This window comes from Sus scrofa, chromosome 4 (assembly GCF_054392235.1).
Source record: "Sus scrofa isolate SSC_HxYL_T2T_F1_AM1 chromosome 4, Sscrofa_HxYL_maternal_Yorkshire_Landrace_v2.0, whole genome shotgun sequence".
NCBI classification, from domain to species: domain Eukaryota; kingdom Metazoa; phylum Chordata; class Mammalia; order Artiodactyla; family Suidae; genus Sus; species Sus scrofa.
This window is the reverse complement of record NC_139386.1, coordinates 10,402,734-10,425,884: the sequence shown is the minus strand read 5'-3', so window position 1 is coordinate 10,425,884 and position 23,151 is coordinate 10,402,734. Positions and strand designations below refer to the sequence as shown.

At 46.7% G+C, this 23,151-nt stretch overlaps 1 protein-coding gene and 1 long non-coding RNA gene across 12 annotated transcripts in view; one reads left to right on the top strand and one right to left on the bottom strand.

The window, feature by feature from the left end:
* Nucleotides 1-23,151, bottom strand: part of ASAP1 (ArfGAP with SH3 domain, ankyrin repeat and PH domain 1) — a 344,867-nt gene that overhangs the window by 107,659 nt on the left and 214,057 nt on the right. For all 10 annotated transcript variants that reach the window (XM_021088909.2, XM_021088918.2, XM_085021651.1 and 7 more), the window contains one exon: nt 10,357-10,502. In XM_021088909.2, the coding sequence (XP_020944568.1) occupies nt 10,357-10,502 (146 nt within the window). The remainder of the gene's footprint in view (nt 1-10,356; nt 10,503-23,151) is intronic.
* On the top strand, nt 9,218-21,689 carry LOC146403667 (uncharacterized). 2 transcript variants are annotated; one of them, XR_014843350.1, is made up of 5 exons: nt 9,218-9,442; nt 11,034-11,795; nt 14,951-15,612; nt 15,901-17,005; nt 17,303-21,059. It is a non-coding gene; the product is annotated as an uncharacterized LOC146403667 (long non-coding RNA). The 2 variants fall into 2 exon arrangements; XR_014843349.1 differs by lacking the exon at nt 11,034-11,795 and having other exon boundaries at nt 9,218-9,351; nt 13,649-15,612; nt 17,303-21,689.

Sequence of the window (23,151 nt, the reverse complement as noted above, 5' to 3'; positions counted from 1 at the left end):
TACAGTGAAATATTATATAACCTGTTAAAGTGATTTTGCAATTTTATTTGTACGGTCAAGGAGAGCTAGCAAGCTTTAAAAGAAGTTTGCAAAATGTATGTATAACACAAAGTCTTTAAAAAAAACAAAACTGATTTAATAACAAAACCTGACCTGAATTCACTTTGTGGCTAGCCTGGACTTGAAATAAGGTGGGACTCTTCATTTATCCTTCATGTAACTATTTACCTGAGAAGTCACTAGGGGGCGTTACATAACATAGGGCAATGCACACCCATCGCCTTTCTGGAATCTGTAAAATGCTGAATTTTGAAAAACATCTAACCCCAAGTGTTTTTTTTGTTTTTGTTTTTTTCCTTGTCTTTTGTCTTTTTCAACCCAGGCTAGGGGTAAAAATGGAGCTATAGCTGCTGGCCTACACCACAGTAACACGGGATCCAAGCGGTGTCTGTGATCTACACCATAACTCTGTGACCTATACCACAGCGTGTGGCAACACCAGATCCGTAACCCACTGAGCAAAGTCAGGGATAGATCCCACGTCCTCATGGATACCAATCCATGGGTTCGTTACTGCTGAGCCATGACGGGAACTCCTAACCCCAAGGGTTTTGAAGAAGAGACCACGGACTTGGATGACACGTGCACACATAATATGTGTATTTGTGTATAAATGATCAGCATCTGTGCCTAAATCTATGACACTGTTTCAGAGGAAAAACTGTACTATTACTATTATCCTAAGTTTGCATTATGCAATGACCTTTAGTTTCTGACTTAAAATTTCCTTTTTCTTAAATTTGTATGAACACACACAACTTTCAGAATAGAAAGGAAAAAGAAAACCTCTTCCTTCTTACCCACCCTCCCATCCACGCGGACAGCTCTCATGTCACGAAACATCCCATAATACTAATGGGCAGCACAGCATTTCGGGACATGAGACCCCTGGCCTGAAACCTGCCAATTATGGATTACCATTTTGCAAGATGATGGGTGTTTTAAAATGTATGATAGAATCCAGAACACCCAGGGCCTACCAATTTACTACGGAGGGTATGCATGCTTTCAGCACTTTTCCGTGTTTCAAAGAACAACCTGAGCAATAATCTGTCTGCTGCAAATGGAGACCCAAACAGCACATTTCTAACTAGTCTCATGTGAAGGGAAAAGAAAAGAAATGAAACATTAAAAAAAATCCTTAACCCCAACCACAATACCCTGCAGTCAGAGGTTGCAAACAGGAAATGCTGCGCAGCTGGAGAAATCTTTGCTTTGCTTCAGCAGCTCTGAAGCAATAACTGCCCTCCAACGCTTAACGGCGATTCAGGCTTTGAAGCAAGGGAGAAATGTCCAAAGGCTCGTGGAAAAGCAGGCATCGGGCCGCGGAGTCCGGGCTGGATGAACACCCTCCTGGGCACCTCCCACTATTCCCAAAGAGCTTTTTCGCGTTTCTAAACCTGCTGCCACATTGGGGCTCTTGGGTCTGGTTTAAATGGTTTTCCTCTGCCCACTGAGAATCTATTTCAATCCACCAATTACTCCTCTCCCATCCCGTTTGTGTGGTTCGGTAATAAAACGGATGCGATGCTCTGTTGACTCCTTAGCTTCTCCGCCAGGATCCCAGGATGACGGCTTGACGCTGGATACAGAGCAGACCCAGTGCTGTTTCACAAGTATACTGCTTTCGCTGCAAGAGCGGACCAAAAAAGAAAGGACTAAAAATAATCTTGGTTCTGTGCATTTAGGCAAATGAAAAATAAAAAACACTGAGAAACAGCCAAAGTTCAAGATCATTGTTTCCTTCCTCCTTTTTTTTTCCTTACAAGGAAGACCCTCACCATTAATGTATTAACTAAAGGGCATCTGAAGCAGAAGGACCTGAATACATAAAGGCCTGGAAGCAAGACACAGCCTTTGCTCTGTCCGCAACCGACGCTGATCAGGAAGGCCTCTTTTATATAAGGGTGATTTCAGAGAGACTGGTAAGTCACCCAAAGAAATACCTCTCTCTCTTTTTTTTTTTTTTTTTTTTTGGGTCTTTTTGCCTTTTCTAGGGCCGCTCCCACGGCACATGGAGGTTCCCAGGCTAGGGGTGGAATCGGAGCTGTAGCCACCAGCCTACGCCAGAACCACAGCAACATGGGATCCGAGCCACATCTGTGACCTACACCACAGCTCACGGCAACGCCGGATCCTTAACCCACTGAGCGAGGCCAGGGATTGAACCCGCAACCGCATGGTTCCTAGTTGGATTCGTTAACCACTGAACCATGACGGGAACTCCGAGAAATATTTCTTATAATTAAAAAAAGGCTACTATCTACTAAGCAGACTATGAACCAAACCTATGAAAGATACTTCACATAAAACCCCAAGCCCTTAAAACCTCGCCATAAACATATTAAAAACATCAACAAAATAGGTCACGTCCGCTCCTTCTTGCCTCTCACCACTAAGAGGCAGTACTCTGCAGACAGAGTCAAACGGGACCAACGGATCCACTTCCGGGAGGAAACGGCTAAATGGCTTCACCTTCGGGAAGGGGGACCCCATAAAGGTCTTCAACTAGAGGGAAAAATTCGAAAGACTGGTTTAGAAAACCTCTAACAGTTAAAAGGAAGTAGAAAGTGGTCTAAAGGACTAGCAGAGAGGTGAGGAGTGAAGAGTCCGGCTTTTGCTCTGTACTTTTGTTTTACTCTCCTGTCTGTCGTGTGAAAGACTTTCCCCAACTTTCCCTCCCTCACGAGACTCTGATAACTTACATTCTTATTAAACTTATTATTTTGAAAAAAATTATAGATTCACACCAAAAAGTGGCAAAATAGTACAGAGAGGTTCTCTGTAGGTAGTCAACCCACTTCTCTGAATAGGCTATATGGGCTATAAACCACGTTATCAAAACCCAGAAATCAACCCTGGCACGAGACAAATAATAAACTACAGACCTTATCTGAATTTCACCAGTTTTTATGTGCGCTTATTTTCTGGTATATTTGTGTATATTTCTATGACATTTTACCACATGTATAGATACAGCACAACTGCCCCCCAGTCAAGACACAGAACTGTTCCAGGAACACAGAGGAACTCACTTGGGTTACGCCTCTACGGTCACACCCCTGCCCTCTCCTCCAACCTGGTAACCACTGGTCTGTTCTCTAGCTCTGTAATTTTGGATGCTCTAGATTCACATCAGAAAAATACATAAATGGCAAAGTCATCTTGTTAAAATATGACTGTTTTGCGGAACTTCTTGCTTTCGCTTTAAGACATCAGCAGCCCACAGTGGGAGGACACGAAAGAAAGAGACAAAAGACTCTCCTGTACGTACTTGGGTTGTCCCGCCGGACAGGCAAGTACTCCGCTCCTACTCCTGTCCCAGCACCTGGATTCCCAGGGGCTGACGGGCAAGCAGATGGCCCGGCACTGGGACGAGGGCTAACCTGCCAGGGGTGAGGGGTCCTTCAGAAGGGCTCTCTGGAAAGTCACATGCTCTCCAACTTCTGAGTCTATAACTTGTCCCCAGCCGGGAAAGTGCACATGCTCTAAGGCCAACAGTAAGTGAAAGCCACCTCAGTGTGAAGTTGCTTAGGACATGAGATTTCATCTATCTGGGGGGAAAAGTGCAGAAAAAGAGGACCAGAAAGACAAACCCTGGGAGGTCCCATTGTGGCACAGCAGAAACGGAATCCAACTAGTATTCACAGGGATACAGGTTCAATCCTTGGCCTGGCTCAGTGGGTAGGGGATCTGGCGTTGCCGTGAGCTGTGGTGCAGGCCGGCAGCTGTAGCTCCAACTGGACCCATAGCCTGGGAACTTAACTAAACTGCAGGTGTGGCCCTAAAAAGCCAAAAAAAAAAAAAAAAAAAAAGACAAACCCAAAACAGCAATGCTGGTCATCTCAGGGTAAGTAGGATGCAAAAGAGAACCTGGAATTTGCTCTTTGTATTCTCAAATTTCCCCACTAGGTGTGTTCTTTCTTACAATCGGAGAAGAAAGAAAGTCCCTGCAGTGGCTGTTGATGGCGCAGGAGTATTCTCATTAACGCAATCTACTGATACGGTAGTGATCCACTGTGTGTGACTCAAGGACCTGGCAATTTCCACAATTTCTCCCCTTGGGGGTAGACTCTGATCCTAGCGCAAGCGACAGGGGAGGAAGGGAGGCACGCCCCGCCCCACCCCTTCCAGAGAGGACACTCAAGCTGGTGAGTTAGGCTTAGGCGACCACGTTAATCCACTTAGCAGAGCTGGACTCACAGCAAAGCCTTTGGTTTCTGATGCCAGCGGTTCTCAAGGGCTCAAGGTCAAAAGCATTTTCACAGCAAAATGCTAAAAGCTTTTTATCTGACCTTTTCACTGTCTTCACATGTGCACTGATAGTGCACAAATAATGGAGGTAAAACTCTGGTGCCCTGGTGTGGTGTAAGGCACTGCCACAAACTTGTCACTGTATTCATCTCGGTCATGCTCTTACGATTTAATTAAAAACCCAAAACGGAGTTCCTGTCGTGGTGCAGTGGTTAACGAATCCGACTAGGAACCATGAGGTTGTGGGTTCGATCCCTGCCCTTGCTCAGTGGGTTAACGATCCGGCATTGCCGTGAGCTGTGGTGTAGGTCGCAGGTGTGGCTCAGATCCTGCGTGGCTGTGGCTCTGGCGTAGGCTGGTGGCTACAGCTCCGATTAGACCCCTAGCCTGGGAACCTCCATATGCCGCAGGAGCGGCCCAAGAAATGGCAAAAAGACAAAAAAAACCAAACAAACAAACCCCAAAACAAGCTGTTTTCCTTTAAGAATGCCCATGAAGAAATGTAAAAAAATGACTGACTGTACTACATATTGACCCGAGCATATCTTTTTAATACTCCTTTTGAGGACACAGGATGCATCGGAAGCAGAGAACTTCCAAGGCCTAACAAGATATGATGTCGTCTTGAGAAAAAAGCACAGATGCAGTTTTTCTAGTTTCAAAATGAACTAGCTGGTTTTGTTAGCTTTCAAGTGGAACGCCATTTTTTTCTTTGAAAGAATGACTGACAATATTGAGACTTGGGTATTTGGCAAACACTGTCTTGAAAATGAATTACTTGTCACAACACAGTACACAAGTGACAGAACTTGTTGCTAACAATAAAACTGGAGTTTTCAGGAGGTCCCGACGTGGCTCAGCAGCAACGAACCCAACTAGTGTCCATAAGGATGCAGGTCTGATCCCTGGCTCTACCCAGTGGGTTAAGGATCCGGCACTGCCGTGAGCCGTGGTGTAGGACAGCAGCTGCAGCTTGGATTAGATCCCTAGCCTAGGAACTTTCATATGCTGCAGTATGGTCCTAAAAAGATCTGCCCCCCCAAAAAAGAAAAAAAAAAAAAAACATAATGGAGCTTTCAGAGAAAAGTTAAAATTTTGGAAAACTTCAATCACCATGAGCTTGACAATTTCCAAATCCTTAAAATCCATGTATATGGTTGCAGATTCATACTGCTACCAACTTTTAAGAAACCCCCATCAAGTTTTGACGTAGTATCAGAGAAAAATATCGATAATTATCTGAAAAGGCTCACTTTAAAGTACTTTTCTCTCTTCCCAATATACAGAGCTATATGAGTGTAGTTTTTGGGTCTACTTCCGCCAAAATAACATACTGCAACATAATGAATGAATACATTAAAAAGGTCTCTCAGTTTTATATTCTCAAATAGTAAATATGGATAGAAACAGTCCATGTCAACAAAAACTCTTTGGTGTCCTCCACCATTTTTAAGATTGCGGATCTAACACCCAACAGTTTGAGAGCTACTGGCTAACACTCTTCCAACACAACATGTGTAAGTCACCAAAGAGAGAAGCCAAAGAGAAAAAAGTAGAGGAGAAAGTCTCCGCAAGCTAAAGACAAACAGGAGCTGGAGGAGTACCGGTACAGGTTCCAGTCTTTGCGTCAGATGGGCCATCCGCACGCAGTCTACCAAGGCAATGCCGGAGTTCCCTTTGGCGCAGCGGTGGTGGCGCAGCGGTAACAAATGTGGTTTGATCCCTGGCCTCACCCGGAGGGTTAAGGATCCGGTGTTGCCATGAGCGTGGTATAGGTTGCAGACGTGGCTCAGATGCTGCGTGGCTGTGGCTGTGGTTGTGGCTGTGGCTGTAGCTCTGATTTGACCCCTAGCCTGGGAACTCCCACATGTTTCTGGTGCGGCCTTAAAGGGAAAAAAAAAAGGCAATGTCACTACCTTGTGTAATGTCTGGGGCAGGGTGCTGAATCCACATGTGCAAGACCCAAGGTCAGGGAACCTGAGCTCAAGCCCTAACCCCAGCCCCACCCCCGGCACATCATTTCTTTGAAGATTTGAGGCACTTCTTTGTAACGTGGAACACGCCTATCCAAACTGGCCATGACACTGGGAGCTGCCACAGACATCAAGTGAGAGGACCTGAATTGATGAAAGCTTGCGTTTGTCAAGCAAATTCCATTTGTCAGCTACTGTGCTTAGTGATTCACTTCCAGGATCTCAACGAAGTCCCACCACCACCTAGAAACGACACTACGATTTCTTTTTACAGATAAGGAAACGGGCATTAGAGAAGGTAAGTGATTTGCCTTAGGCCAGAAAGCTGGAAGTTGGGAGCTGGGATTCCAGGTCTGATCGAGACTCAAACCTACATTCCTCCCACAGTTTCATAGCCTCTCCCATCCTAGATTATGAGGTGAAAGAACTTTTTATAAAGACCATTTTCTAGTAAGGGAGGGCAAGAGCAAGTTGGGTGACACCTGGCCTGGAGCCCGACTGCGGTGCGGTCCTGGCCCAGCGGCCTCGATGGCAAGACGATTGTTGGTGACAAGTTAGAAGCTGGTGACTAACATTACACGGGCTGAAGCTGGCTCTTAACAGCAGTATCTGCCCACGAGAGATTTCACAGAACATCCCTCTGGATCATCACACCTTCCACAGTCACGGGACGTTTAGAAAATCAAACATCCAAACCGTGGCTGAGCTGCCAGCACTTAGTGGGTCGATGTTTTTCAGGACCGACCCTTCGGAAATTCCTCAACACAATCCACTTGCCTCATACTGATTCCTGAGAAGTCACACAAATAATGAAAGTCTTCCCTCTCTACAGTTAGAGAGCTAGACCTGACCCCCAAATTAACCTTTCCCTTTTCTCCTTAAAAATAAGTACTGTTTCAATATAAACTATTTACGTACCCATTATAAGCAATATCTTAATAAGAAAATGACATTTTTTCAGGACCTGGAACACAACAGATATTTGGTATTTGCTATTTGAACTGAAGGTACAATTCTAAAGAAATATCAAGATTTTTTTTTTTATCCTACTTTGTAAATATCAACCATATCGACAATTGCTTAATGTTTCCGGGCTTTACTAGCCTAAGAGAACAGGATTTTCAGGAAACCCCCCCAAACACCTCTGGGGTCTGTAGGTGCAGAGCTGCCCCAGAAGCCCCTCCCTCCGGGCAGGGCTGGGCTTCCTCCGGGTCCTCTGCCCCAGGGCGTGGCCCCATCAATCTGCCTGGTTCGCTCTTCCGTTCCTGGCAAACTGTAGAAAGGGAAGTGGCAAATGCAGACACACCCCCAGGACTGACTGGATTCCTCAGAAGAGCCTTCCCTTCAGCATCAGCTCTTCCCTCAGGAGAAATGCCACCCTCTTTTAAGGGAAAATGACCCCCTTTCAATGAATCACCTGAATGAAATCTTCCAGTAATTTCTTTTGGATTGTTCTTAGCCCCCTTGGAAGGGGGAGGCCTGCAGCTTGGGGTATGTTTAGGGGGTGTCGCTAGACAAGCGCCCCTAGTTAGGGAAAGGTGAAAACCAGAGCATGAGGAACCAGGCAACGTGGAGCAGGCGGGAGAGCCCAGAAAGCTGGGCTCGCGCCTTGACAAGCCCATCCACGACGTTAGGGTGCCCCAGGTCCTGCATCTGGATCAAAGGCATACCCACCACAGCCCTGCTGTTAATGGTGAAGTGAGAAACCCGCATAGTGCACACTGCCAGCTTCCTGAGGATGTTCAAAGAATACCAGTTGTCTCAGTACAGAGACAACCCAATGAGGACAATGACGGATACTTGAGTGGGCACGGACTCGTGGCATCAACCCCACACGAAGGGAAGCTGCGGTGCAGGCAAGGGCGGAAATGGACGGGCTGGGAAACGGGGGAGTGACGGCGGGGGACTTAAGCCAAATGCACTTGGTCTCCCGGAAACTAAAGGTTAGCAAGGTACTCCCGGGACAAGGCCTATCTGAGGGAAAACAGAACTTCCTCCCGAGCCAGCAGCCTTTTACCAGCTATTAGCAGTGAAGCGTCAGAGTCCTGTCTCACTTCTTTTCTTCCGACCACGGTACCTTGGAGCAAGGACACCTGCAGAGGCAGGCAGGACCCACAAGGAGAAGAAGGGGGAGGCCCCATCTGAATCAAAGAGATTTAAATAATCTAAGATACGTCACGGGTTTGTCAAATAAACCCCAAAGCGCAGGAACACATAGGTCCTAAGTTAAAAATTATACTTTCTCGAGATTCTTTAAAAAGACATTTGTTTTCAACGCTTGCTTTCTATAAGATTAGTTGTCACTGAAGAAGACGCATTCAATGGCATAAGCTACCAATTAGAACTAAACTGTCAGGAAGACAGACACATACATACATATATTTATCTAGTGGAATAGGGGAAAAAAGAATATTCTGATTGTTCAAATAATCAGGTTAATTCACTACAGAAAGGCAGTTTTCATTTTCTAATAAGCGGTATTCACCTGTAAACCAGCCATTTCTACCAAGGAGACTGGTGACAAGAAGGTTTTTTTTTTTTTTTTGTCTTTTTAGGGCTGCACCTGTGGCATATGGAGGTTCCCAGGCTAGGGACTGAATCAGAGCTGCAGCTGCCAGCCTACACCACAGCCACAGCGATGCGGGATCCAAGCGGAGTCTGCAACCTACACTATAGCTCATGGCAATGCCTGATCCTTAACCCACTGAACGAGGCCAGCGATTGAATTCTCATCCTCATGGATACCAGTCAGGCTTGTTACCACTGAGCTTCGATGGGAAGCCCCCTGGTGACAACAGCCTTGTGTTAAGACCACAGACGCCTATGTACTGTGAGTAACTGACCCAGAGTCAAAGACATCTTAAGCTTGATTTCTGGATCTTTATTCATTCATTTTTATTCATTTTTTTACTTTTTTTTTTTTTTTTTTTTTTTTTTTTTGTCTTTTTAGGGCTGCAATCGAGGCATATGGAGGTTCCCAAGCTAAGATTTCAATCGGAGCTGCAGCTGCTGGCCTACGCCACAGCCACATCGGATCTGAGCCGCCTCTGCGAGCTGCACCACAGCTCATGGCAACACCAGATCCTTAACCCACTAGGCAAGGCTAGGGATCGAACCCACAACCTCCTGGTTCTAGTCGGATTCATTTCCGCTGCGCCACGATGGGAACTCCAGACTTCTGGATCTTTACAGGAGGCAAAGATGCAATGCTGAGAGGCTGGGGCGAGGAGGAGGAGGAAAGAGCTCCTCCTCTCCAGGAAGCGGCCGAGGATAGCAGGATAGGTTTCCCTGGGCACCTTTCAATCTCCCAGTGCTGCCACCTCCTGGGACTTAGGAGGAGTCTTGTTTAAAAGTAACTCACGTGGAAGTGTGGTGGTCATGCTACACGGAACGAGCCTGTCTTGGCCCGAAGCAGCTGTGAGGGGGAGGGAGGGTGGTAGGCCATGACTTGGGGACCCCCAGACCACATGGCCTGGCAAATGGACCCCTCCACCCCAATTCTGCATCTGCTCCTAGGTTAGCACCTCCAGTGTCCCAGAGTTTTAGGGATTCTTCTTCTCGTCTCCTTCTGAAACCACAGATTCCCCAAATCTTAAGACCTTTTTTTTGGGTAGAGGGTTAAAAGGATACGGGGCGGGGGGGAGGAAAATTATTTATAAATCAAGGACCAAAATGCATGACAGTCTGAAATGTGACACGTACGTCTGACACAGAAAAAATCATCACGTTTTCGACTAATGACAAAGCGAGCGTTACTGAAACGTATCTAAAGAGAAACGGAAGCAAAACGGGGGGACGATGGGGAAGAATTGTGATTAACGAGTGTCTCTCAGAGTCGAAAACCTCACCTGCTATCAGCCGGCCCAGAGGTGCACCATCTGGGCATTTTACAGGGGCACTTCCCGTAAACGGGACTCCATCCCGAGGACTAAAAAAGCTTTTTATTTTTAACTTTTCAGGGCCCCTAGGACCTGGAGTCAAAGAGAGCACTGTGACAGTGTTCTTTAGGATCTTACTGTACTTTGACCTGGATGTAATTTTTAAAGAAATCACTTATGAAATGGCTTACCAAATTTTTCAGCAGTGTGGACAGTTCCTTTGTAAGAGTAGAAAACTTGACAAAAGCGGTGCCAAGATCTGGGTTGTCGCGACTTAAAAAATTACTCCCAAACTTATCAAGAACTTGTGCATAGTTTTCTTCATTTTGTACATGGTCTGAAAAAGAAAAAGGAAGAGGAGTCTGAGTTCTCATTTATTTGCCACAATGACGAGTTCCTCTGAACGCTGGCTGCTCATCAGAAACTCTGGGAAGAAAAGCAAAACCAAGGCGCATCATCAATTACTGAACCCGTCCACAAGGGGGTTCGCAGGGCAGGGTGCTGGGTGTTCTCACTCATTCCATGAAAGATGGTCTCCCCGTTTGCTATGAGAGCAATTACTTCACTGACATCCAATTAATGCACAGACTCATCATAGACCGAGAGGTGAAAGCATCATCACATTTTCCTTCTTCCTTCCTTCCCTCCTTCTTTCTTTCTTTGTTTTTCAGGGCTGCACTCACAGCGTATGGAGGTTCCCAGGCTAGGGGTCCATTCAGCGCTGTAGCCACCGGCCTGTGTCACAGCCACAGCAACTCAGGATCCAAGCCGAGTCTGTGACCTACACCATAGCTTATGGCAACGCTGGATCCTTAACCCACTGAGCGAGGCCAGGGATTGAACCTGCAACCTCATGGCTCCTACTCAGATTCACGATGGGAACTCCTATCACCACATTTTCAAGCAACTAAGAAAATAGGATGATCAGGAAACAAGGAGAAATTCCCCTCATAAAATCAATCTTGAAACACAAAAGAAAAATCCATGTGTTCTAACACGTTTCTTTCTCTGCAAGTAATCTTAATTTCCTTTAATTCTGTCTAAGACACCCAGGCCTGAGGGAGAGCATTTGTAGAGTGCTCTTCCACACACACCATCTCCTGGTGCAAACTGTGCAGGCCTAGATCAGATGCACCTAAAATTTCAGGATTGGTTTCACCGCCTAGGAACTTGCTCCTGTAGTTTTTAACTTGCACACCTGCTACTCTAGCTGGCACATAAGAGGTGTTAGTAAAATATTTGCAAATAAATCCCCCCCACCCCCGTGAACTTTGGTTTTCTGATCTTCGAGATGGAGACTAAAATGTTCCTTACAAGGTTGTGGTGCTGATGAGTTGATGCAAAAAATACGAAAGTTTCTCAAGAGGGCGTATGCTCCGTAAGTAATAAAAATTCCCTCAAGGAAATAGTTCCCTTTCTCGGCCTGGCTTCCAGGATACCACATGCCCTTGACTGTTCTCCCACCGCATGGCTCTTCCTTTCCATTGTCTCTGCTGGTTCCTCATCTCCCTGACCTCATCATGTTGGAGAGTCCTGGCCTCAGTCTTGAGGCTTTTTTTTTTTAATTTGTCTTTTTAAGGCCACACCCACGGCACATGGAGGTTCCCTGGCTAGGGGTCAAATCGGAGCTGCAGCTGCCAGCCTACACCACAGCCACAGCAACACCATATCTGAGCCACGTCTGCGACTTACAACAAAGCTCACGGCAATGCCGGAGCTCAACGCACCGAGCGAGGCCTCATGGATTCTGGCTGGGCTCACTACCTCAGAGCCACAGTGGGAACTCCCAGTTTTCAGGTTTTTATTCTTCTTAATACTGATGCTCTCTCACCTAATCTTTAAGTTTTAAATACCTTCTACCAACTGACAATTCCTGAACTGATGTCCCCAGCCCAGATCCAACCCTGAAATGCAGACAAACATCAACCAACGGCCTGTTCAATGCCTCCACTCGGATGCCTGCTAACGATGTTCAATTTTGTTAAATTTTTGGAGCAGAGAATGGTTGACTGCAGGCCTTTTAAGGAGAAAGGTGGCTTATGCCCCCACCCCCTGAAGCCTGAACTCCTTGAACAAAATTGTTAAAGCCTTTTAAAAGCCAGCTGAGATGGGCTACGTTCCATCTGAATGTGCTAAACAGCAACCCTGATGTTCTGCCTCAACTCTCTGTTCTTCTGCAGCCGCCCAGAATCTCAGTGGGTTAATGACAAATACATTCTCGCAGTCACTCAGGCTGAACCCCATCAAAAGTCAGTAGTTGATTTTTCATCCTTCTCCCCCAGATGCAAGCCACTGGCCTCTACCTTTAAAAATACAGCACCTGACAAGCCTCGCCAGCCCACGGCCGTCGACCGCATCCAACACCACACCATGCCTGGCCTTCCTCACCGCAAACCCTCCTTTGCTGTTGCTCCCGCTCAACTGTGCACGTGATATTGTGACCCCAGTGGCAGACACAGCCATTCACCATGGACATCCAGGTCCCCCCCTTACAGGCTTATGGCAAGGGGTGCCACACATCCCCGCACCCCCACGTGACAAGGCAGTGACCACGAAGTGTGAGTGGAAGCGTGTCGGATGCCTGTGCTCGGCTCTGCACCTCTTTCTTTGTCTGTCGTGAAGCACGAGGAAGCGAGTTTGTACAGAGACCCACAGCAGATGTATGTTATTTACTAAATGAATAAATAAACAAAACTGTACCAAAAGCATACCTCTAAAGGTTTAATTCAAACAATAGCTCTTTCCTTTGAAAGCCTCCCTGTAGTTGGCAATGATTCTTCTTTGCTCGTAATTCTCTGCACCTCTCCTGCAGGACCTTCCATCACGTCATGTCCAATTTGTGTAAATAGAGCTCTCTCCCTGCCCCCAGACCACGAGGTGGGGGTTCCCTCGGCTCACCCTTGCACCCCCGCCCAGCGGACACCACTGCAGCTCTCTGAGCTCAGCTTAGGAAGCTAGGGCTCCGTAAAGAGCGGTTGTCTTGGATTTGTCTATTTCTCTTTCAGGAATTTAAGAAGCACTCACTTCTCAAATTTCCTAGGTTGTTCAATAATTGAGTTGAAATTTTAAAAACATTCCACTCTCAGAGTTCCCGTCGTGGCGCAGTGGTTAACGAATCCGACTAGGAACCATGAGGTTGCGGGTTTGATCCTTTGCCTCGCTCAGAGGGTTAAAGATCTGGCGTTGTCGTGAGCTGTTGTGTAGGTCACAGATGCGGATCGGATCCCGCATTGCTGTGGCTCTGGCGGAGGCTGGCAGCTACAGCTCTGATTAGACCCCTAGCCTGGGAATCTCCATATGCCACGGGTGTAGCCCTAGAAAAGGCAAAAAGACAAAAAAAAAAAAAAAAATCCACTCTCAAACACACTCTCAGTAACTGCAACTGGCCACGGGAGCAATAGGCCCCACGCACAGTGCTGAGCCTGGACTGGGGAAGGTCCCAGGAAGGCAGTCTAAATATGACCAAGGAAACGAGCGCCACAGCGTTCGGTGAAATGAAATGAGGCCCTAGCAGCCTTCTAATCATCACCACATTAAAAATGCATGATGCCTACAGTGGATGCCAGCATTTCGGGCTGAGATATTCAAAAAGATAAAATGCAGCTCTGGTTACTGCCCAGTTTCGCTCTGAGAAGCGGCTCAGAGCAACACAAAAGAAAAGCCGCATCAGCGCACAGACCCGATGCCCACGTCTGCTCTCCCTCGTGAGCTGGAGCTAGCCCGAGACCTTCTGTCTGAGAACCCCACCCCACCTGACACCCTTGCCTGTTTCTGGAGGCCACCAAAAAAGGGGTCCAACTGCTGGATCGTTTCAACTGCTTTCAAGTGAAGAGGAAGTATTATGAGAAGCTCTCAGGAATGACAGACTCATCAAAAAATAAGACGGGCTTGGTCAAGGCAGGGAGAGGCCACAGGAACTTGGATGCAAACCTTTTCAGATGCAAATGCTTTTTCACAAGATCATATTTAACGCTCACCAGAGCTCTGTGAGGGAAGAACTGGGCTTACTGGGCAGAAGAAGCATAAAATGTGATGTGAGAGAGGCAGGTGGTGAGACCAGCTAAGTACAGGCTAGATCATGGGTCCTGCATGTTTTGCTAATCCCACAATTGAATAATACACACACACACATACATTCACACATATATACGTATATATTAATTACGTGTATGCGTATATATATATGTATGCGAAATTTCCTAGTGTAGACACATTTAAAAATATAACAGCTAATTTCCTGAGCGGTATCTTGGAATATTATTAATAACCCTCTTGAGGGCAGAAATGACGGGAGTTCGATGTAAGGTGCTTAGAACAGTGCTCGGCATGTGGCAAGCGCCCCCAAAATATCAGCCACTGTTACTTCTACACCCATGACTAGTTATAATACAGAGACGCACTTAATAGCAAACAACATAGAAACATGTGTCTCACATGTTTTAGGTATTTTTTTGCATATCACATTATAAATCTAACAGTGGTAAGTTTCACTAGAAAGATTATACATACCACAATATCCTTTTGTACAAAATTAAGGTTTTCAATAGGCACGGAGAGTGAGAGGGCAAGGAGACAGGGTTCCGGTGGAGGCGGAGGGCAGATTACAGAGTAGGGCGAGCGATTTGAGTGGAATGTAAATTTGGGGGTTTGGGGAAGAAGAGGGAAGCAAGGGGCTTTGGCTGGGGAAGCCGCGTCGCAGGCATGGGTGGGAAGCAGAAAATGGCCTCATCGGTTCAGGATAAGCTCTGTCTTTGTTACATCCAAGTGCTAGATGACTTTTGGGAGCTGGTAAAGTAGGGGCTGTGGGAAGTAGGTGAGGACAGAGACTGGACAGACGGAAAGAAAAAAATGGGGTGAGAGAGCGATCTGATCCATCCATGGACACCCAAGCTTTCCCAATATTTGCAGGGAAGTTCTGGCATTCAAGGTATTGTTGCTGCAGAAGGTAAAATAAGAGCTAGGTGACTCCTTTCAGTTCTGATCAAAGAACAAAATAATAAAGTTTCACCAACTGAACCAGAAAGGGCCCCTTAGTTAGGGTTTCGACCGCTAGCATCTCTTTGGAGAGATGATGAACACACACGCCTCCTCCCGTATGGTCCACACAGCATGAAAGGGCCTCTATCTATATCCCAACACTATCCCGCCACAGCCACACCGAAGCAGTGCTCCTCATTCCAGCAACGATAGCGCTAACAGCTGGTGTGTCGAGCACTCAGCCTACAGCAGTCACTGCACTCAGCACTGGACACATACAACTTCAATCGTGCCTTTCAGCAAGTCTCTGAGTACTGCTATCATCTGTATTGTGTGGGTACCAAAAAAACGTGCCCAACCAAGGCCATTCAATTCATAAATAAGAGAACCTACAGTAGGGCCTTTAAAGCTCAGAGCTGGGGACTTTCCTCCACATCCCAAAGTGGGACAGACTCAAGTTCAAATTCCAGGTCTGGAGTTCCCGTCGTGGCGCAGTGGTTAACGAATCCGACTAGGAACCATGAGGTTGCAGGTTCGGTCCCTGCCCTTGCTCAGTGGGTTAAGGATCCGGCGTAGCGTTGCTGTGAGCTGTGGTGTAGGTTGCAGACTCGGCTTGGATCCCGCGTTGCTGTGGCCTTGGCATAGGCCAGTGGCTACAGCTCCGATTCGACCCCTAGCCTGGGAATGCCACGGGAGCGGCCCAAAGAAATAGCAAAAAGACAAAAAAAAAAAAAAAAAAAAAAAAAGACAAATTCCAGGTCTATCACTTGCACCTGGCGGTGCTGATCAAGCAACTTCGCTTGTTTCCAAACCTCATCCCCAGGCTGGGCAAGGGAGATAATAACGGTTCTGAGCTCCCCAGGTACTGCGGAGATTACGAAAGATGCTGCATGGTATGCAACAGACCCAATACGTTTCTATGATGACAAGGACAACAACGATGATGACAACACAGGCTGCGCATCCTGGGCCCGGTGGCAGGGGCTTCCAGCAATACTCTGCAATCAACGCTCACACTCAATTTACATTCCTAGGGGCTGGCAATACCAAGTGCCTTGGGAATACGTGAAAATTCAATATTCTTAACAAATACTGTGTATATTCCTCCAATGAGGCCCTCCTCAGAATTCTCAGAAGCACGCAACGATTAAACCGGGCCTTCCTCTGGGATGTCTGCCTGCCTGTCACCCTGTTAGCCTCACCAGGCTGGGAACTTTCACAAACCCTCCGGCTGGCCTGCCCACCCCACCTTTATTCTCTGTCACTGAAATTACTGCTCCCTTTTGTTACGTAACCACCAACTGTGCCGTGGCAGCCATCACACCGAGTATCTGAAAATCCAAGGCAGCTGTTTGACAGGTAAGAAAAGCAAACCTCCAAGGTGAAGCCAGATTAGGGCCCTGTTTCGTTTGATCCCAAACTCTGTACTTTTCCACTGACAGACTCGCAACGCCCGTCAAGGAGGTGAGAAGCCCGTCAAGGAGGTGAGAACGTGTGTCACAGGATCTGTCTGGATCTACTACTGAAGGGCTTAGCGAGAAATACCAAGGAAAAGGGGGGATAAGACAGACCCTCTCTCCATTTATAATCAGGCAATGATGTAATTATTATAATGACAGTAACTGCTATTAACTGCAACTGTAATAATTAATGGTAGTCAAAAATTTTGATGACAATGTGCCAGTAACTGCTAGGTATGATTTCTGAGAATTCAATGCTCACAAGAACATGCGAGTATTTATTACCCCCTCTTTATTTTACATGAGCAGAAACTGGCTTTGAGAGGTTAGCAAGTCGCCTAGCCTAACACAGCTGGTAAGCAGAGATGACCAGCAGGCACTGCTCAGAGCTGGAGCCCCCGGAGTCTTCTTTATTTTTTTATTTTATTTTATTTTATTGTTTGTCTTTTTGCTATTTCTTTGGGCCGCTTCCACGGCATATGGAGGTTCCCAGGCTAGGGGTCTAATCGGAGCTGTAGCCGCCGGCCTATGCCAGAGCCACAGCAACACGGGATCCGCTCCGCATCTGCAACCTACACCACAGCTCACGGCAATGCTGGATCATTAACCCACTGAGCAAGGGCAGGGATTGAACCCGCAACCTCATGGTTCCTAGTCGGATTCGTTAACCACTGCGCCACGACGGGAACTCCCCCCGGAGTCTTCTAATCTGAGCCAGATGTCAAGCGATTGAGGGACCCGAAAATCTAGGTCTGGGAGCCGTTCTCTACCACGTGGCCCTGGTCAAGTGACTAGGGCTCTTAGGGGCCTCAATTTTATCTAGAAAACAGGTCCAGTAGTACCTACCCAGCCTACTCCTGGAGGCTGACCGCTAAGAGGTAAAGAGGTCACAGTTCACGTGAAAACTCTCTGGGGGGAAAACAGCAGCAGCAGTAGCTACAGAGAACACTAGAAAACCCCAAAGGACTATCTGTATTTAAGGAGCATATCACCCGGAAGGCACTCATAGTAAATTCCTCCTGAAGAGCAGCCCCTACCTTTTTTTTTTTTTTTGGATTTTAGGGCTGCACCCTCAGCATACAGAGGTTTCCAGGCAAGGGTTTGAATCAGAGCTACAGCTGCCGGCCTACCCCCATAGCAACTCGGGATCCGAGCCGAGTCTGCGACCTACACCACAGCCCATGGCAATGCCGGATCCTTAACTCACCGAGCGAGGCCAGGGATCAAACCCGCATCCTCATGGATCCTAGTCAGGTTCGTTAACTGCTGAGCCATGAAGGGAACTCCAGGAGCAGCCCCAGCTTTGACCAACACAACCTACTGCTCCCGGAGGCATCACTGGTGGAGGAGCACGGGCCTGGGTGGCACAGAGACCTGGCTCTGAATATCCTGGTCTTGCCTGTCCACGTGTGACCTTGGGAAAGGCACTTAATTTTCCTGGGCCTCAACTTCATATGAGAACGGTGATAGATAACACCTAGAAAGATGTGGCAAGTCTCTAAAATTATCTACTGCTTTTATTTACTACCTTTATTCACCCTGAGACTGAGGACGGAGGTTCTGATGTGACGGCCATTCAAAGAGAAGCTAAACACCATGGTCCTGCTTGCAGGGTTCCAGGATAAGCCAACTGTGGACCAAATCCTAGGTTTTCCATTTACCAGCAGTGTATCTAGGGCAATTTCTATATCAACTCCGACTCTGCTTCCTTGATTGCAGTACTATCTACCTGATAGGATTATTACATGAAAGGGATGAGAAAAGCCTACACCGTGCCTCACCCCGTGCCTGGACTATGCTGGGTGCTTATAAAGTGGGGGGTACCATCCCTCACTCCAAAGTGAGACTCTTTTCCTTAGCTTGCCGTACTCTCTCCTGGGAGCCTAGCTTCTCTTCCAGGATCTGTATGCACGTTATCTTCCATGCCAAGAGTCCAGAGCAATGTGTGTTTATCCCTGTACCTTCATGATCTCAGAGAAATCTTCAGGAGACTAGCCTGAATACATGTACTATTACACTACAGCCATACAACCTGGCCCAAGTCCTCCAGGCCTCAGCCTGCCTCCTTCAATGTCAAGCACAAGCGTGACTTTCCAGGCAAGCTTGTCATTCACTGTCTCCCCAATCTCTTGCAATGGCCAGGCTCCCAGCGTTACCTAATGTGTTGCTGTACACCCAGTTCCCAGGGCTGGGCCTCGCACACAGGGCTCAGTAACATGTCCGTAGCCTATAGGGAATTCTGCTTCCTTCAAAAAAAGATTCAGCACGGGCCCTGTGCCAGGGATGAAAACACAGCGAGATATAACTGCAATAAAAAAAGTCATGCAACGCATGTCATAAATTACAGTGCTGGCATAGAGGGGAAATGATCAATTTTTTTACACTTTCCTACACATACTCTGGAGCACAAATCACACTTTTACAAATTTAATTCCATTTGCTTTTAAAATTATAAAAGTCATTTGTACACCACCACAGAGACATATAAAGATAAAAAATATTATTTCTTTCCTCTTTTCCAGTCATCTTGAAAATAAGCAAAGTTAATGACCTGGACTCTAAACTTCCTCTATGCTTAAAAAACATACACACATAAGGATTTTCTCCCGCCCTTCACTTTTCAATTAAATCTAATTACTTTAACTGTGATTATAGTCCATAATAAACTCTACCACAATTCATGTAACTATCCCCCACCAAGACACTTCCAATTTTTGTCACAAAAAATAATGCTGCAATAAATATTCTTCTATACCAGTTCTTACATGCTGTTACTTTATTTCTGGAAGAATATATTCACAAAAGCAGATAACTGTCCAGGGATACGATGTACATTTTGAATTCTAATTAATACCGCCACATCCCTTTCCGTAAAGGTTGGCTATAGCAGTTCACATACCCAGCAGAAATGCAAATAGAAAAAGGTCTATTTCTCTATAAATTCACCAGCACATATATGTCATTATTCCTTTTTTGTTTTTGTTTTTTTGTCTTTTTAGGGCCACAGCCGCAGCACGTGGAGGTTCCCAGGCTAGGGGTCGAATCGGAGCTACAGCTGCTGGCCTCCACCACAGCCACAGCCACAGCCACGCGGGATCTGAGGCGCATCTGCGACCCACACCACAGCTCACAGCCACGCCAGACCCTTAAACTGAGAGGGGCCAGGGATCGAACCTGCATCCTCAGGGATACTAGTCAGATTGTTTCCACTGAGCCACGACAAGAACTCCTATTCTTTTTAATTCTTGCCACACGCAGGTGAGAAACTCAGCTGCAGTAAGCTCGAGTATCTTGTGTGTTCCACTCTCCGTTCGCATTTCTTTTCTGCCTCTTTACACACTTAGCCTAGTTCTCCACTGCCTGCCTCTTCCCCATCTACTTAGAAGACACGCACATACACACACAGAGGAGTCTTACACAAGGGATGGCAATCTTTTATACTACTGGTCACAGATATCTTCTCCCGCTGGTCTCTTAACTTTCCATACGGTGACCTCTGCCATACAGAACTTGGGAAATTTCATGTAGTCAAACATACCAGTCTTTACTCAAAAGACTCTGGGGTTCCCTGTGTTGCTGCTCCTCTTAAAACCTTCTAAGGGTCAGCATTTTTTCTAAACATCTAAATCTTTAATCCAATGCAATGTATTTGTTTACACAGCAGGAAGAAGGGTTCCAATGTTAAAGTATGTCCTAAAGCGTGTAGTGCTTAGTTCAGTTTGATCCTCTTTTGAATATTTAAATAGTCTGTCAGCAATGAATGTATTTACGTGTCATGAGGAAAAGTTCTAACTTTATTTCCTTTCCTCTGTATGAAAATATATGGCTTATTTAACATGGCCTGCAGTACATACCCATTTAATATCTGATATATAAAGGAACACATGGCAAAAGGTGGAGGGAGCAGATCAGGTGTCCTAAGAGATGGCAGCCGAGCAGCAACTGGAAAAGTAAGTAGTTGGTTAACAAGTAGGCTTGGGGTAAAGTATGTTCCAGGTGAGAGGTAGCATCAAGTACCCAGGAGTTGGGAAGAGACCCGCATGGGCCCTTGGCCTCTCCAGAGCTGTCTTTGATCCAGAAGCAGGCAGGTGATGTATGAAAGCACTGCCCTCCGTTCCTGTTCTGCATCACACTGGGGTTCAGATGCCTGTTACCACGCCCGTCCCAAAGGAGAGCAAAGCCTAACCTGTGACCCTGAAAACAACCTGTTTTAACTTCACAGGCACCAGCTTATTGGCAGACGGCGGCTGGATCGAGAGTCCAAAGCCTGCATTTTCTGAGATACAATGTTCACCAGTTCAGATACAACATCCACTTGATGACAGGCAGTTATTTCATGTCCCTGGGCCTCAGTTTCCCCATCTGTTCCCATCCCCAGTCCCTACACTGGAGTATTGTTAAGATGAAAAGCAACATCCCTGGGGGCAGAAAGCCCTGTGCACTTAAAAAAAAAAAAAGCACCTTTCTTCATACCACTTTGGAGGATGTGTTCCTCTGATAGTTCAAGGTCATTTTGAATTTGAAATTGTTCTTTCAATAGAACCAGCCAAGCTTCTGCAAGACTCAGCCCCTGCCCCTGAAGTATTATCTGGAAATGGGCATGCAGACTCCCATTCCTGCAGCACTGACAAGTGCATTAGCTAACAGCCCTGAGAGGAGATGCCCACCGCGTGCCGCGGGGCTGTTACTCAGCATGTAAACGGCACTTGACATCACTCCGTTACAGCAGAAGCAGAAATGGTCTCTCTTCCGGCTCCATTAGTCAGGCTTCTTAACTGCCAGATAAAATACACATCACACTTTGGCTTGCTGATGGCTCTTGAGGTAATTTTAGATCTGGTCCCCAAGAAAAGCTAGAAAGATGACAACCAACGCCTCTTTGCCTCCAGCCTCCCACAGCACGAGTGTCCGTCATCCAAGGGAGCCAAGTTTTCCTTTTTTAAATTTTTTTCTATTTAAAAATTCATGCACCTGTGGCATATGAACGTTCCTAGACTAGGAGTCAAATCAGAGCTGCATCTGCAATCTATACCACAGCTTGTGGCAACACCAGATCCTTCACTCACTGAGCAAGGCCAGGGATTGAACCTGCATCCTTAACCCTCTAAGCCACACTGGGATCTCTGGAGCCATGTTTTCTTATAAAAAGATACACTTTAAACAATATGGCTCCAGGAGTTCTCGTTGTGGCTCAGTGGTTAACGAACCCAACTGGCATCCATGAGGATGCAGGTTCGATCCCTGGCCTCACTCAGTGGCTTACGGATCCGGTGCGTTGCCGTGAGCTGTGGTGTACGTCTCAGATGTGGCTCGGGTCTCACGTTGCTGCAGCTGTGGTGTAGGCTGGTGGCCACAGCTCCGATTCAACCCCTAGCCTAGGAACCTCCATATGCCGCCAGTGTGGCCCTGAAAAGACATTAAAAAAAAAGGCTCCAGGAGCTCCCTGGTGGAAGATAATCAGAGATAAAATAAAAGCTCACTATCCAGTGAGGGGTGATTCTGCCAGATGAGGTCACCCCGGGCAGGACCTGGCTGGAGCAGATCTCCTCTGGACTGTGCTCTCCAGCCAATTGGGATCATCCATCCCCGGCAGTAAAGCATTTTTCCAAGCGTACATTCGAACCACTGCCTACTCAGTCATTTATTTATGCATCAATACTATACATTATAAGCATACATCACATACTAACATACCACTTACATCAATCAGCAGTTTTGATCTCAGTTTCACAGGCTCCAAAGCCCCTAAAATTGACTGAAAAATTCTGCCTTGCAAGTTTTTTTATTTTTTTAATTCAGAGAAGATCCATTTTTCTCAGATTATCAAGGGACCTATGGGATCTGAATCACAGAGGAAACGTTAGCTTCATCTAAAGACAAAGCTCCTTGCCCTCAGTGGGTGCAGAGTTCAGTCAGTTGAGGGAGCAGCGCAAGGGCACATGCGCACAAGGGATCAAAAGGGCTGGGCTGGCCTCCGGTTTCGGTGGCTGGGGAAAGACAGTACTTGTTGGGTGGGCTCCACAAACTCCTCTTAGGGTATGTACTGTGCATTTTTGCTTGCAAAAGAATCTTCGGAGTTCCCATCATGGCTCAGTGGTTAACGAAACTGACTAGGAACCATGAGGTTGTGGGTTCGATCCCTGGCCTCGCTCAGTGGGTTAAGGATCCAGCGTTGCCATGAGCTGTGTTATATAGGTCGAGGATGCGGCTCAGGTCTGGCATGGCTGTGGCTGTGGTGTAGGCCAGCGGCTACAGCTCCAATTAGACCCCTAGCCTGGGAACCTCCATATGCCACAGAAGCAGCCCTAGAAAAGGCAAAAAGACAAAAAAAAAAAAAAAAAAAAAGAAAGAAAGAAAAAGAAAAAGACTTCATGTAGTGATTACTAATTCTTAAAATAGATATGGTAGGGCTCATCTTCTCTGTTTCACAGAGAAGAAAAGAAGTCCTAAGAAATGAAGGGACTCAGTAAGAAAGGTGTGGCTACTTCTCACCGGGGCAGAGCTGGCATCTCAGCTCTCCAGCCCTGGGGCCTCTGCTCTTTCAGCAGC